This window comes from Callionymus lyra, chromosome 12 (genome assembly GCF_982586985.1).
Source record: "Callionymus lyra chromosome 12, fCalLyr1.hap1.1, whole genome shotgun sequence".
Taxonomy (NCBI): domain Eukaryota; kingdom Metazoa; phylum Chordata; class Actinopteri; order Syngnathiformes; family Callionymidae; genus Callionymus; species Callionymus lyra.
In genome coordinates this window covers 19,470,852-19,484,816 of record NC_141829.1, presented here as the reverse complement: position 1 = coordinate 19,484,816, position 13,965 = coordinate 19,470,852, and the positions used below count along the sequence as shown (strand labels likewise).

Below are 13,965 nucleotides of genomic sequence, written 5' to 3'. Positions count from 1 at the left end.
ATGATGAAGGTTAACAAGGCAGAAGCAGCCAATTCAAGGCTCTTAATTTGTAAGCAGGAAGTGTGTTTGACGTTAACAAAATGTCAGTTGTCTGTTAAATAAATAACAGTTGTCTGTATTACAACCTTGATGGCGAAATTTGTGGTGATATTGATGTTGACCATTCCCATATTTTCTGGATGTGTGCATAAAGAACTTCATTTTGGGGGGGAAGTACATTAAAACATTCTTAAAAAAGTCCAATTCTTCGAAAATATGTGTATCTTTGTAACTTAATACCATGTTGAAAGCATACCCAAGAACCAGTACAAAGAGGAAACACCAACACTAATAGAATGGACAAATATTATTTCTGAAATTTACCAAATGGAATCACTAAACCACAAAATAAAAACAGGGGAAATGCTATGAGAAATAAGAAATTGGAAACAGACAGTGTTAAATATCTTTTTGTAGGAAAAATCAATCCAATCCATTCTATGTTTTTTATTTCTATTCACATGGATGTTTTTGTTGTTTTGTCATTGTTTGTAAACTGTTTTTCTGAGTGCGTTGTTTGAACAAACCAAACCATTAAAATTCAAGTTTAAGAATAGCTAAATATAAGCAGGAGAAATGTCAAGTGTGGTGTGAGAACACTCAAAGCGTGACATTGGAAGCTCTGCAAAACAACATCAAGTTAGCATAGGAGTGACTGACACCTCACTTTATTACACATAAGATGATTTACTGTAGAGCATAAGTGGGTACAACGATCTAATCAAATGAACACATCTATGTATGTCTTGTGCAAATCTTCCATTACACCAAACTAAGATTATTTTTGCCCCAAATAAAACTAAGTTGATGTTTATTTAAAAAAGTCATTACGTAAGCTTCAAAAATGTTCAAGGACTTGAGTTATTGTCAACAATATCAACCAAATTCCTACAAGATTGGCCTGTCTTGGTTCTCAACAACCTCAAACATTCAATGCTGAGGTTATGACTATAAAAGGAATAAACATCAACTGCATATATCTGCGATTAATAACTCGTATGTAAAATACACCAAGACTTATCTTACTTTAAGTCCCATAATGCAAAAGTTTATTACCTTAACATTTTTGTGTAGAATTCACTTAGTGTTGAGCTTAAATGATCTAAAACTCAATTATCTTGTGCATTTTGTATATTGTTGATTGAAAAATTCAAAAGCTCAACCATGAAAAAATAAATCTGACAAATTCTTTCACCACATCATGACACTGCTATGATCAACAGGCTGCGACAAACACCCGCTGACTTGAGCTTATCTCAAAGCTGTTCTGCTGTTACCAGGCCTGCATGGAGCAACAGTGGTGTCCGTCATGACCACATCATTTTAAATCCTTTCATTTACCCAACAGCGACTCATTTGAAGCTCCACACATAAGATCCCTTTTATCTCCATTCCACCCAAGGGGGGGGGGGGTTGCAAAATCATAAACAGTCCAAGGGCCAACAAGTTTTTTTTCCTTCTAAAATCACCAAAAATCCTCGAATTTCCAACTTTAAAAAGAACTTAAATAAATTGTTGATATGCAACCAACAGCATGTCAAAGACACTGTCATCTTTGGGGGCCACAATATTGACTTGCATGGGAGTAGATTCGGCTTTAATGTTCTTCAAATGTATTATAGTGGGATGCACCAAATCAATTTGCAGGCCAGGTTTTTCCCCTCAATCTTAGGTTTGACACATCATCTGGAAACATAAGCCAAACATCACTTCATCGAGTGTCCACTTGATGACACATTTAAAAGACAGACTTTTATAACATTAGGAAACGTATTTACAGCCTGATTCAAAAAGACTTGGATCTTAAACACTAATTTTATCATTGATGCGATAAAACTCGATTTTGTTGTTCTATCTGGTTCACAGAATACTTTCACTATAATTCACTACAGAAGGGTCGTGTCACAGATAGAACATCCATATTTTATAAAGTCTATTCAGATTATAGGTAATTCCTTTATACCATGTTAAGGTTTATTTGACCTTCATTTAGGAGCAAAGATCCAAACATGTATATGTGGCTGTCATTGTCTCATATTCAATCAGCATTCCTTTTTTTTATGTATTTTACAAATCCTTTATTTACCTCAGTTACTCAGAAAGTTTGAAATCCAAATTAATTGTAGCATTTTTTCTATTTGGTTTAACCCTTGCCCCCATTTTCTGACTCAGATTTCACTGCAGTACTAAGAATCAAACTAGTCAATCGATTGTCCATTAGCAGATGCATCTGGTAAAGTTAGGTAATGGTTGTAGAATTAATGCTTAACCCTCTTTTAAAAAGTATATGTACTTAAGTAAGTAAGTAAGTAATATTTATTTATATAGCGCTTTTCCAGACCAGGGTCACAAAGCGCTTAAACAAACAAAGCAATACTCAAAAAAGTATATACACTTAAAGAACAAGATAATACTGAGAACAACACAGGAGTTCCAGAAAATCAAGGAAAAGCCTGAACAAATAGAAACGTCTTAAGATGTTTCTTGAAGGAGTCAGTAGACTCCATCAAGCGCAAAGAGAGAGGAAGAATGTTCCAAAGCTTAGGAGCAACAGCCTGAAAAGATTTCTCTCCTCTGGTCCTGAGTCTTGTGCGTGGAACCATAATGGCAACTAATGTGTCAACAATATGTGTTCTCCCCGTCTGAAATCTCAGCAAGCGAGAGGTTATGAGAGCGGAGTTCATTATGCCATTATAATGTGTAATCAGTAATCACGCCCTGCTTTGTTTATACAACAAGTCTCTTGGAGAAGGAGACTTCCGAAAGAACCTTGATGCTTGACCAATCACAGTAGAGTGGGTGTGGCTATGGTAAACAAGATACCCTCTCCAGAAAAACAAAGTGTTTGTTGTGTGCAAAGCTGTAAAAGCATCAACCGCCAAAACCACTTGTAGATAAATCCAAATCAGAGAAACGTGCAAAACAAGTCTCCACCGTGACAGCGAGTCAGCTGCCGGGTGATTTCACGGATTACAGAGTGTGTTTACCTGAAGGCACGCAGGTGCTCTGCCATGTGGCTTGTTGACGTCCACAGCAACAAGCTGCCACCCGCCAGCGGCGTCTTCGTGGAACATCTGAGGCGCAAGGAAAAAAAATATGATTGGCATTGAACACTTAAAATAAACACATATAACAAGCCTTGGATGTAAAAAAAAAAAAAGGAATCGGACCAACCTCCTGTCGCCTTGCCAATTTGGCGACAGCCTAATAAAGCGCCTGTGACCGCAACAACAGCTTAAGGCACAACAAACTGAATTGACGTCCAAGTATGAAAGGACACAGCTTGTAGGTTCAACATGCCAAAAATAAAAACATCAGTTGCCTTTGTGGAATTGAAAAGGTGCTAATTACTGCACTGACAAACAACAACAGTTGAGAGAATGATAATGTCTTCCACTGTGTTGACACTGAAAATTAACATCTACATGGTTCAGTTGAATGTTTACTTCTCCCTTTTGCAACAATTCAAAACAGGTGGGTTTAGGTTTTAATTATAAGCTTAAATTGATTAAAAAATGTGTTGTTTTTTTTTCTTTTTACTAAGATAAATGTCAGTTATTCATCTTTTCCTATGTGTTTTTACAGTGATTAAATCAAAGAAATATATATATATTTCCAACAATATAAAATGAAGAACTCAAATGTGCAAATTTAGATTATATATTTTTTTTTTCAGCTTTATTCTTGGTTTTGAGTGAGACGAAAGTCCAAAATACCCTGACTCAAAAAACACCCTTTGATATGTACTCCAAGCAAATAGAAAAACAACAGAATAATGCATGTTATGCATTGATTAGTTCTTATACTTATATACTTATACTTATATACTTAACTTTTGATGCTTGAAATACTTTAAAATGATGTTTAATTTTTTTAAGATACGAGTGTTTGGGTTTTGAGATGCGTTTGTTAAACGCTGCCTTCCGGAAAAAGGTTAACGTATTGTTGTGAGATTGGTTATTTGAAGCACAGATGTTTCAATAAATAAAAAATGGGGGAGGGGGGAACAGTTTGAAAGAGTTTGTAAAAAAAGTTCACAGATAAGTTATCAAAGAAGTGTTGAACAATGTGTAGCATAACCTCCATACAATGTCATCTTTTCAGTTGTTAATCAAGTTAATTTGAGGTTATCATATATTGGAGTATCTGTAACTATTCTTTGGGAAACAAGATAATGCATCACCACTCAACAAATGAAAGCTTTTAATACAGAAGTACTCCTTGCAAGTGTAAAAAATGTACCTGATATGCAAGGAAATCATGAAATATGTTCCAGGAGAAACTCAAAGTAATGAGCACGACTCAACTTTTAAACACCAAAACCCGTAGAGAGCAATTTGGTAACACTTTAGAAAACATATTAACTATTAATAGTCTATTTATTTATTATTTATTTTTACAGCAAATTAGCCACTTATTAACCAGTATAAAGTACTCACTCACACCTTGCTCATTGTGACTATATTCATCCTTTAACATCATGATATTAAGGAGTTAATTATTAAGAGTAAAATAACGAAATATTTAAAGAATAAGAGTAACTGAAAACTAACTTTTCTCTATGTACCCCTTATTATGTGTAAGAACAACGAGAAAAGTATTTCACTATTAATAATTCTGAAAGAATTAAAAAAAGAACTATAGAGGAATGAATAGCTTCCTAATTACTCAAAAATCAGTATTTGTAATTGTGAATATGTTCCCTAATCTAAAGTGGCAGCATATTCATGTTTAAGTCACAAGCATTTGAACAGTTATAACATCAAACATGTTTCACATTTTTTTTTCTACTGGGGGAAAACTAATCTATAAGTATTAGCATCATCCTTATCCTTTACCTTTAAAATAACATTTTATTTTAATACAAAGTTCTTTTATGGTTTATATTTTGATAGTGTGGGTATAAATGACAATAAATCAATGTTTTATTTCACAATTATCACCCAAATATTGATAGCGTTTATTCATTTATGTGCTGCAATTAAACCTCCAACCACCAGTTGGCCACATTCGTCATTTCCTCTGTGAGAAAGTAGAGTATAAAGAGAAAGTATTTGTTGTAACAGCCGGAAAAAAAGCGTTGTTTCATTAAAAGAAACAATATATTGTGTTCCTAAGGTCTCGCAAAATATCGTATCGTCACACATGTATCGTAACGCCAGATTCTTGCCAATACACAGCCCTAGTTAATATTTCTTCCCCATTCTCAAGGGTTACCAGCATTTATGAAACAAAAGCAGATTTATCTGCTCATTTATAAGCATCTGACGATGCATAATTTACTTCCTGGTTTCAAAGCCTTAATGAAAAAGGGTGGGCAGATAAAGGAGTGTGTGGTGTGTGTCACAGGGGGGCAGCAGAAGCCAAACCTCCACTCAGGGGAAACCCGATGATCCCGGCAACAATTAACGCCTTTGAACGGGAGTGGGAAAGTTACACCACACCAATTACTTTTGCTTCATGTAAGGATCGCGGCGGAACATTGCGGTTTTCAAAAAAGATATCAGCAAGAGACCCCGGTCGTCTCCAAGGTCAGAGCTCTGCAGTGCATCCCTGTGGTACCCGCCGGAATTTCTGAGGAATCCGTTTCGGAGGAAGCTATTTCTGCCTTCCTGCTCAAGTATTTGTTGTCTTTGATTTAGGTTACTCTAATGAGTGGAAATACCAGAGAGAGAATGAAGCAACATACCCTATTACCCGTCTCTACATTAGGGGCAAAGTAGCTGTGCAATCCATCCTCGCCTTCTTCTACTGTCAAACTTAATAAGCAGCTAGTTTTTTCTATACTTTACTTACACCCTTCTTTAAAAGTATGTGCCCTATAAAATACAGAACCTATTTTACCATTACATTTAAGCTTAATCTATCTTTAGTACAACCTTTCATCACTTTCTATTATAATCTAATGGTTAATTCATATGTCATCTGCATGCTTTACACATACATACTTGAGATATGTATTCAAATTAAGTAAAGAAAATACTTTGCAACAGCAGCAAGTGAGCAAGTGTAAACTGTTGTAATTCAACAATTCAAAACACAAAATAGTACTTCGGTTTTATGTACCATCAGTGAAACTAAATACGTCACTTACAAACTTTTGTGGTTAGCCACTTTAGCCAGAGAGTTGAATTTCAATATATTAAAACTGTTAAATTGGCGAAATGCAGAGAAAAGGCAACAGTCACTCGCCAATTACATGAATTAAGTATGTGATGGATTGACCAGTCAGAGGTGAGGTGAGGCGTGTTCCTGCTAGACCTCGCCTCTCAGCCCCGTATTTGAACAGGAAGAAGGCTAGTTCAGCGATTTGATTATAAAACTGTTCGAAATGAGTCCACTCACTGTACCCCTCACTGAAAAGCTTTTTTTTGGGGGTTTTTTTTTTACCAAAGTTAATCTTTTATTTTCTGTTAATAATCAGTAATAAAGGTGTAGTGAACTTCTTATAATAATGCTTTTAAAGATAGAATAGAGTCACAATGAACAAGCTGTCAGCAAGTACTTTATAATGGTTAATATTAGTAGTGTAAGAAATCATCGATGTTATGATATATCGGGATATTTTTATTCCCGATACTGTATCGATATTCAATGGCACTATATCTATATAAAAAATAATAAATAATAATAAAAAAAACAATACATTCTTATAGTACTAAATAAAGCACAGTGGACAGATATTAATATTCTATGATATCATGTCTTTTTGTCATGGATTTTATGTCATACAATTTCCTGTGACCATGTTTGTTTTTCCAGACGCTCACCAATCATCACTGATTATAAGAAGTACCCGGATTTTGGACCACAAGCACTAGATAGCCGATGAGTTTTCCTTGTGCATCTATTTGTTACGTTTTTTTTTTTGTTAGTTCCAGAGAAAGTTTGTTTTGTTGTCGTTTGTTTTTAGGGATATTTTAGGCATTGTCTGTATATGAACTTCACTCTTGTTTCTAAATAGAATAGAATAGAATAGAATAGAAAAGCTTTATTCATCCCCAGAGGGGAAACACACTTTCACAACAGCGCAGTTTAAAAAAATAAAGTGCAAGGAAAAAGAAATAATAAAAGAGATAATACAAAATAAAATAAAACGATCTTAAGAATATACAATTATTTACAAAAATTAGAAATTTAACACTATTAACAAAATGAAATAGAATAAAATAAAATAAAATAGAAATAAAAACGGGAAAAAAATAAAAATAAAAATAAAAAACACACGAGAAGAAAAACACACTACGGATTAGCATCGGGATATTTAAATCTAACTTGATTTTGGTGTTTTCTTTGGTGAATTCATAGATCGTTGACAGGAATGTTTAATGACATATACCCGTTCTATTTTTCTCCTTTGGATATTGAAGTTTCTCTGTTACCTGTGTCGTAGCAGTAGACGTGGTACTACTTCTGGATCCCCACATCTGTTGGAATTGCACTCGGATCTCGGCGAAAGTTTCAATGATCACAGCGATGAAGACATTCTGCCGGAAAATGAGTAAGAAAAAAAACACGTTTAAACAAAAAGAAGAATGGCAAAAATAAATCTAAATTACTCCCGTACGATCATCCTGCCACAAACATAAAAGATTAGCTGATAAACTTGGACACACACCTTCACCAACCAGGCCAAGAAGAAAATGAGAGTAATGAAATAGAAGTAGGAGCGCCAGCGAGGGAAGCTGTCGATGGCTCGGTACATGAGGAAGACCCAGCCTTCTTGTGATGCTGCCTCGTACACAGTGAAGATACTTGTACCTTAACATAAAGGGATACATAAATTTCTTTTAAAAATATAATTTCAGAGACTGAAACGTCAAGAAGTCACTGACAATTGCTGAAGTAGTTCTAGGATTACTTTGTGCTTTAACTTACTTTCATACCATTTTAATCAGTAAAGAATATAAATTAACCTACCAAGTTCATTGAAGCCACTGTAGCCCAGCTCCTGCCTACTGAGCCCCAAATCCTCAAGGTCCATGCATTTAAATCCATAGGGACACTGGTAACCCTCTCCATGAGGTGAACAGTGGGTGTCTGGGATGGCCAAGCTGTTCCATGTTACATTCCTGAAAACAAAAATAAATTCTACATTTATCTCATTGATATAATTTGTTTTGTTTTTTTTAATATTGTTGATGGCATTGAGATCAATGGAATTGCAGGTGGCAGTAGCGTTCACACAAAACCCATAGAGAGTTTCACATTCTTCAAAGGATTTGTGGATCCAGATGGTAATCCATGACACCGCCAATGTTGATTGATCAAATTAATGACTTTTCCTGATTATATTTTACTAAAATCTGTTCTTTCCCAAAGATAGGGATGATCATGTAAGCTCCTTGTGCGGTCTAAGGGTGTAGGTGACCCGAAGGCCCGGAAACAAATGTGTTTGTGGTATCCCTTGTGTTGCCTCTGGGTCAAGGTAAACGAAAAACCCTGACTTCCAGAAATACATACGCAGTGTTGGAGGTCGTTCCCCTTGACCCAGAAACAACACAAGGGATACATCAAACACATTTGTTTTCGTGCCAACGGGTCACCTTGACACCCATCAAATCTTAATTTTATGAACGGAGATTGCTCAATCAAATTAATCAAATGGATTGTTAATTTGCGTTAAAGCTGTACAGCAAAAGCCTTAAAATCCATAGGGGCCCCTTCATTTTTATTTAGTATGCAAACTAATAAAATCTAAGCTCCGCCAATCCTCCCAACATTTCCCATCAAATCCCTGGTGTGTCAGCAGCTACAGAGCGTTGACATTGTGGCAAGGGCGCACAGAGATTAGACACATCTGTCCTCCAGTGACAGATTTGAAAAAAAAAATACTCCATCAAGGCCATATGAGGGATTTGCTAAAAGTCCACAGCAATATTGAATTGTTCCTCAGTGATGTAAGAGCGATGGATGAGGGGCCGACAATTGATTCAAGACATGATGTAGTGATGTGTCAGTGAACCGATAATTACATGTAAAAAACATACTCTACTATTAGGACTGTAGATCATGGCTGAAATAAGATATATTTTTGAGTGATTCACAAGATGTTTCCCTTTTCCCAGCATCTTCTCCTGCATGTATTATGAGATAAGGATGCAATTCCTGATCCACTTTTCTTCACCCCTTAAAAGGTGCGATGATGCCAGTCTAAACCCATCAGAATAATCTGCCGACCTGTCACTCCATCCATGCATGGTACTTCCCCATGCCGGATCCACACCTCACCTGTCCAGCCTTTTATTAACTAACCTTTACCTGCATTGCATTTAAAAAAAAAAGTCCTTGTGTTGATTCTGTGTTGGATCATCAATCACAGTTAAAACAGGGAAGCAGAGGAATGAGATCCAACATTATGGAAATTTGATTTTTTTTTGTGTTTTGGCCTTACGAGAATTCCAGGATGTTTAGACGAGCTGTCAAGCGTCACGTCTCTATGCCTAATCCCAAATCCTTGGAGTGTCTGGGTTTTTCAGTATAATCTCCTGGATTAGAATTGCAGAACGAGTCAGAGTAAGACATATTTATGAACTGTAGCATTTCTGTTTACATGCAAAAATAATCATGCTAATGCTAATGCTAATGCTAGCCCTAGCCCTAGCCCTAGCCCTAGCCCTAACCCTAACCCTAACCTTAATTAGCACAAACAGAAAAAATCCTACAACAAGTTTTGCTTTTCACCAAAAACAAATCTGGACTAGTGATCCCCCACAAGATAACTTGTTTAAGAATTTAAACATGTAGTGATTTAAAATGATAAAACGTACATGAAGAGTAAATACTAGATTTCAATGATCTTAAGATGTTATTTGTAAGAATTTGAAATGTTGACATCCATGTTACATACAAGTGAAGTATCATGTACTTTATGAATTAAAAAAAAAACATAATTAAAAAATGAATATAACATGAATGTAAAAACGCTGCAACATGATGATGGTGAAAGATTAGCCGCTGTCACAATCTGTCAGAATCGATCAGCGAGTGACTGTCAACGGTTAATCAGGCGCTTCCTGGTTGTTCATTAGAGCAGGAAGTGGTTTATTACAGGAGTACACATTGCATGCTATAATTTTTATGGCAGGACGGGAGACGGAATATGGAGATTCAATTACAACTACTGATGGACAGGGTTCCTACAAAAGAAAGGTTCAATTCAAAGACATTTTTAAGATTTTTTAATACGATTCAAAACAAAAATGTAAGTTTAACTCGACATTGAATCAAAATGGAAAAATAAAAAAACAATAATTACAACCATAAACGTGTCATTTTAGTCAACAAACAAAATGTTTCTTAACTCTAACCGTGTATCATATGAAATATTAGGAAGTATTTTATTGAAAACTAACAATGTTACTTTTGCTGTGTTCACGTTTCTAAAAAATGTAAAATGATTTTAGACCAATCAAAATAATTAAGGCCTTAGTTTTTATTCATGAATTTAAGTAAGTAAGTAAGTAAGTAAGTAATTCTTATTTGTATAGCGCTTTTCTAGACCAGGGTCACAAAGCGCTTAAACAATCAAAACAATATTCATTTAATGCATTTAATTTAATTTAATTAATTTAATTTAATTTAATTTAATAAATAATTTAATGCATTTTAAGACATTTTAGGGGTCTGCAGGAACCCTGTACTCAATAAGCTTACAAATCCCCCCTTTTTTGGATAACATTTTTTAGTAATTAAATATATATATATATATATTTATATATACACACATATATATTTACGCAGCCTTGTTCGCATTATGCTGTGTTTTTCTAATTTTACAACATTTTATGCGGCACAAGGGCCAATTTCGGCCCGTGAGATATTATTCTGCAGCCCTCCATTTAATGTCTTGATGTTTTGTGGACCATTCTCAATAACCATTGAGAATGACCATTCTCGACCATTTGAGTCCGAGACCTCTTCTATAAAAAAAAGAGGTTCCCAACGTTCGTACCCTCTCTCCGTGTCGTTGGTCACACAGTGATGGTTGAATGTCCCGAACATCTGAACTCCCAGAATTCCATAAAGAAGAAGAAAAAACAGCAAAAATATGGAGACACTCCAAATCTGCTCCCCGGAACGTCTGCAAACAGAAGACGCAATAATGTGAGATCAAGAAAGGATGGAAGGAAAGAGAGGTATTTTCTTCGTACTTCAGGATGTTGGTGATCCGGGACCGAGGGAGCTCAAAGCGGAAGTAAATCCTAAAGGCTCGGATCATAATGAGCGCTCTCGGGATTCTTAACATCCCCCATGGAGACATCTGATCTACAAGCCCTCCTATTTCAAAGACCTGGGGGAAGATAAGTGGTTGCTAATAGCTCATCACGGAGGTGAATCTGCAAATATTGTATTGATAACACATGTACCTGTAAGACCAGCGACACCCAGATGAAGAACACCATGAACCCATCGAAAACACACCAGCGGTCTTTGATGTAGGAATTCTCCCCCTGACATGCAGAGCGGTGTAGATGTTTAGACGGAGGCACAGGAGGTTAAATCCGCTTCAAAACACATTCTAGCACCTCAAAGCCACTTTTATCTCTTTGCTACCTTGATGATGCCTCTGATGTGCATCTTAGCGATCATCTCCGAGGTGTAGAGGAACAGGAGAAGAGTATCCAGCTTGAAGGTGACATACTGCAACGGCGGGTAATGCTCGAAGGTCTTGGGCGTGTTCATGCACACAGAGGTCACACTGATGATCGCACACACTCTGAGGAGCGTGTGAACCCACTGTGGAGAGATAACAGAAACACACATGGAAAATGAAGTTTTTAAAAAGTAACAATTGGAAGTTATTAGTATATTTGTACTTTAGAGACTCCGGTTGCCTCCCACAGTCCATAAAGATTGCAGAAGTTAAGTCGGAACTTTAAATATCTCTTAGTAAAAGTCTGTTTGTGAGTGGTTGTTTGTCACTGTGTCAGGCCTGTTGACCAGTTCAGGGTGTCCTAGAAGCTGGGATAGCCGCCCCAACACACTTAAGAGAATGAGCAGAAGCAAATAACTCCTGACATTTACAAGAAACTATAAGGAAAACATGTGACTGTGACTGTTTTTAAATCTCGTCTTGAAACGCACTTTTGTTCCCGGGCTTTTAAGACAGCATGAGACTCGGTAGCTGTTCTTGGTGCCTTGTTTTTACTTGTTTTATTTGGTAATGTATTATCTTGGTGTTTTTAACTGGGCTTGTTTTAGTAGTAAGTAAGTAATAGTTATTTGTAAAGTGCCTTTCTAGACCAGGGTCACAAAGCACTTTAACAATCAAAAACAATACACAGTTACAATATATACTTGAAAAGGTCAAGACACATAAGACATAGAGTCTCAGAAAATCAAGGAAAAGCCTGCATAAATAAAAATGTCTTGTTTAGGCACGAAAATAAACTATTGCAATAGTCCAGACGTGAAAACACAAACACATGGATTATAAACTCCAGATGGTTTTGTGACAACAGTTTCCTAAGGTTAGAGATTTTTCTCAGTTGAAGGAAATAGTTTCTGGTCAGTTTTCTGCAGTGTTGAACTAGAGACATGTCTTTGTCAAATACAACACCCAGGTTTCTCAGGCTCAGTTTGACAGACTGGCCTAAGTTACCAAAGTACTGACTCTGACTGATAATAATATTTGTATGTTCTTGTACAGCACTTTGTATAAACTGCTGTCATTTTAAAGTCCTATATAAAAAGAGTTGAGTTGAGTTATGTCAGAGAACTGTATTAAGTATTTTTAGTTTTATTTTGAGAGACAATAAGAGGGAACAATAAATTCTTAGTAATTGAAATTTATAATTTTCATAAAGAAGATGGAATTTGTTTCTGTCGAATAATTGAATTCAATATATTGAATATTTTCTATATGAATAGTAATATATTTTTTACTCATAGGGTTTATTATTTTGATTCCAATAATTAAAAAACTTTTTTTTCAAAACTTATTAAATATTTTTTCATTCATAGCCTTTTAAATTAATTATCTTTTTTAATCAAAGTCCTTTAAATTCAATATAAAAATGTTGGTATAGCAGTGCTACCAGAGCAGAAGTGTACCAAGATAGTTATACTTTTCAGTCTATCAATGTATAGATCGTATAAAACGTTTGGGTTCTCAAAACACCATCATCATATATTAAAGTGGTATTGAGATCGGGTTAGTTTAGGTCTGACTTGCTGATGGGAATCACCAAAAGAAGAAGAAAACGACGACTCATTACTGACACAATGTTCTTGTCAGTTCTCCAGGATAGCAAAGATTTCCTCAGTCACCGGCCAAGCATTAAAACACACGAGAACACTCACTGGTTTGTTGATCCAGAAGATATCGGCGCTGTCTGCCAGTGTCTCATCTGGCCCGAAATCAGTCATGGGCTGGGTCTCGACCCGCGAGCTCTGCTTCCTCTTCAGCATGCTGGGGCTTGCTGTGCTATACAGAGAGTGGATCTGACAGGGAGACGCAGATCACAGTGACCAAAGCTACATCAGGGGAGTCTGAAGACCGGCTACATCCAAGTCTGGGCAGTGAAGGCATCATCTTCGATGGCTCTTGAATTAAACCACAATTGAATCATGATTCTTAAGATGAACTATATCTTAAACACATATTTATCACTATTATGAAAATACTCAAATCTGACCCAGTTGAATGACAGTTTGTGCTTTTTCATGTGAATCCAAATGATGTTTTCTTTTCTCATAATCTATCCAGGTGTGTTAATACCAAAATGTCCTAAAACTTACTTAATTAATAGAAACAATAATTCCAAGCCCAAACTGGATATTTATTCATTTATCAATAATCAAAACAAATTAAAGCATTAATTTTATTTCAATTGTTAAAATTGAATCTTGCTATTTAAAACAATTCTTGTGTTAAATGTCTCATACCAGAACTGACACTAGTACTTTCCTTTTGCATTTTTT

General features: G+C 35.8%; 1 protein-coding gene across 5 annotated transcripts in view; it reads right to left on the bottom strand.

Annotated features, from left to right (window-relative positions):
• nalcn (sodium leak channel, non-selective) overlaps nucleotides 1-13,965 on the bottom strand; it is a 60,864-nt gene that overhangs the window by 41,303 nt on the left and 5,596 nt on the right. For all 5 annotated transcript variants that reach the window (XM_087803660.1, XM_087803665.1, XM_087803663.1 and 2 more), the window contains 9 exons: nucleotides 13,345-13,485; nucleotides 11,596-11,778; nucleotides 11,409-11,492; nucleotides 11,193-11,332; nucleotides 10,994-11,122; nucleotides 7,960-8,111; nucleotides 7,658-7,800; nucleotides 7,422-7,526; nucleotides 3,027-3,113 (listed from right to left, as the gene is read on the bottom strand). In XM_087803660.1, the coding sequence (XP_087659786.1) occupies nucleotides 3,027-3,113; nucleotides 7,422-7,526; nucleotides 7,658-7,800; nucleotides 7,960-8,111; nucleotides 10,994-11,122; nucleotides 11,193-11,332; nucleotides 11,409-11,492; nucleotides 11,596-11,778; nucleotides 13,345-13,485 (1,164 nt within the window). The remainder of the gene's footprint in view (nucleotides 1-3,026; nucleotides 3,114-7,421; nucleotides 7,527-7,657; nucleotides 7,801-7,959; nucleotides 8,112-10,993; nucleotides 11,123-11,192; nucleotides 11,333-11,408; nucleotides 11,493-11,595; nucleotides 11,779-13,344; nucleotides 13,486-13,965) is intronic.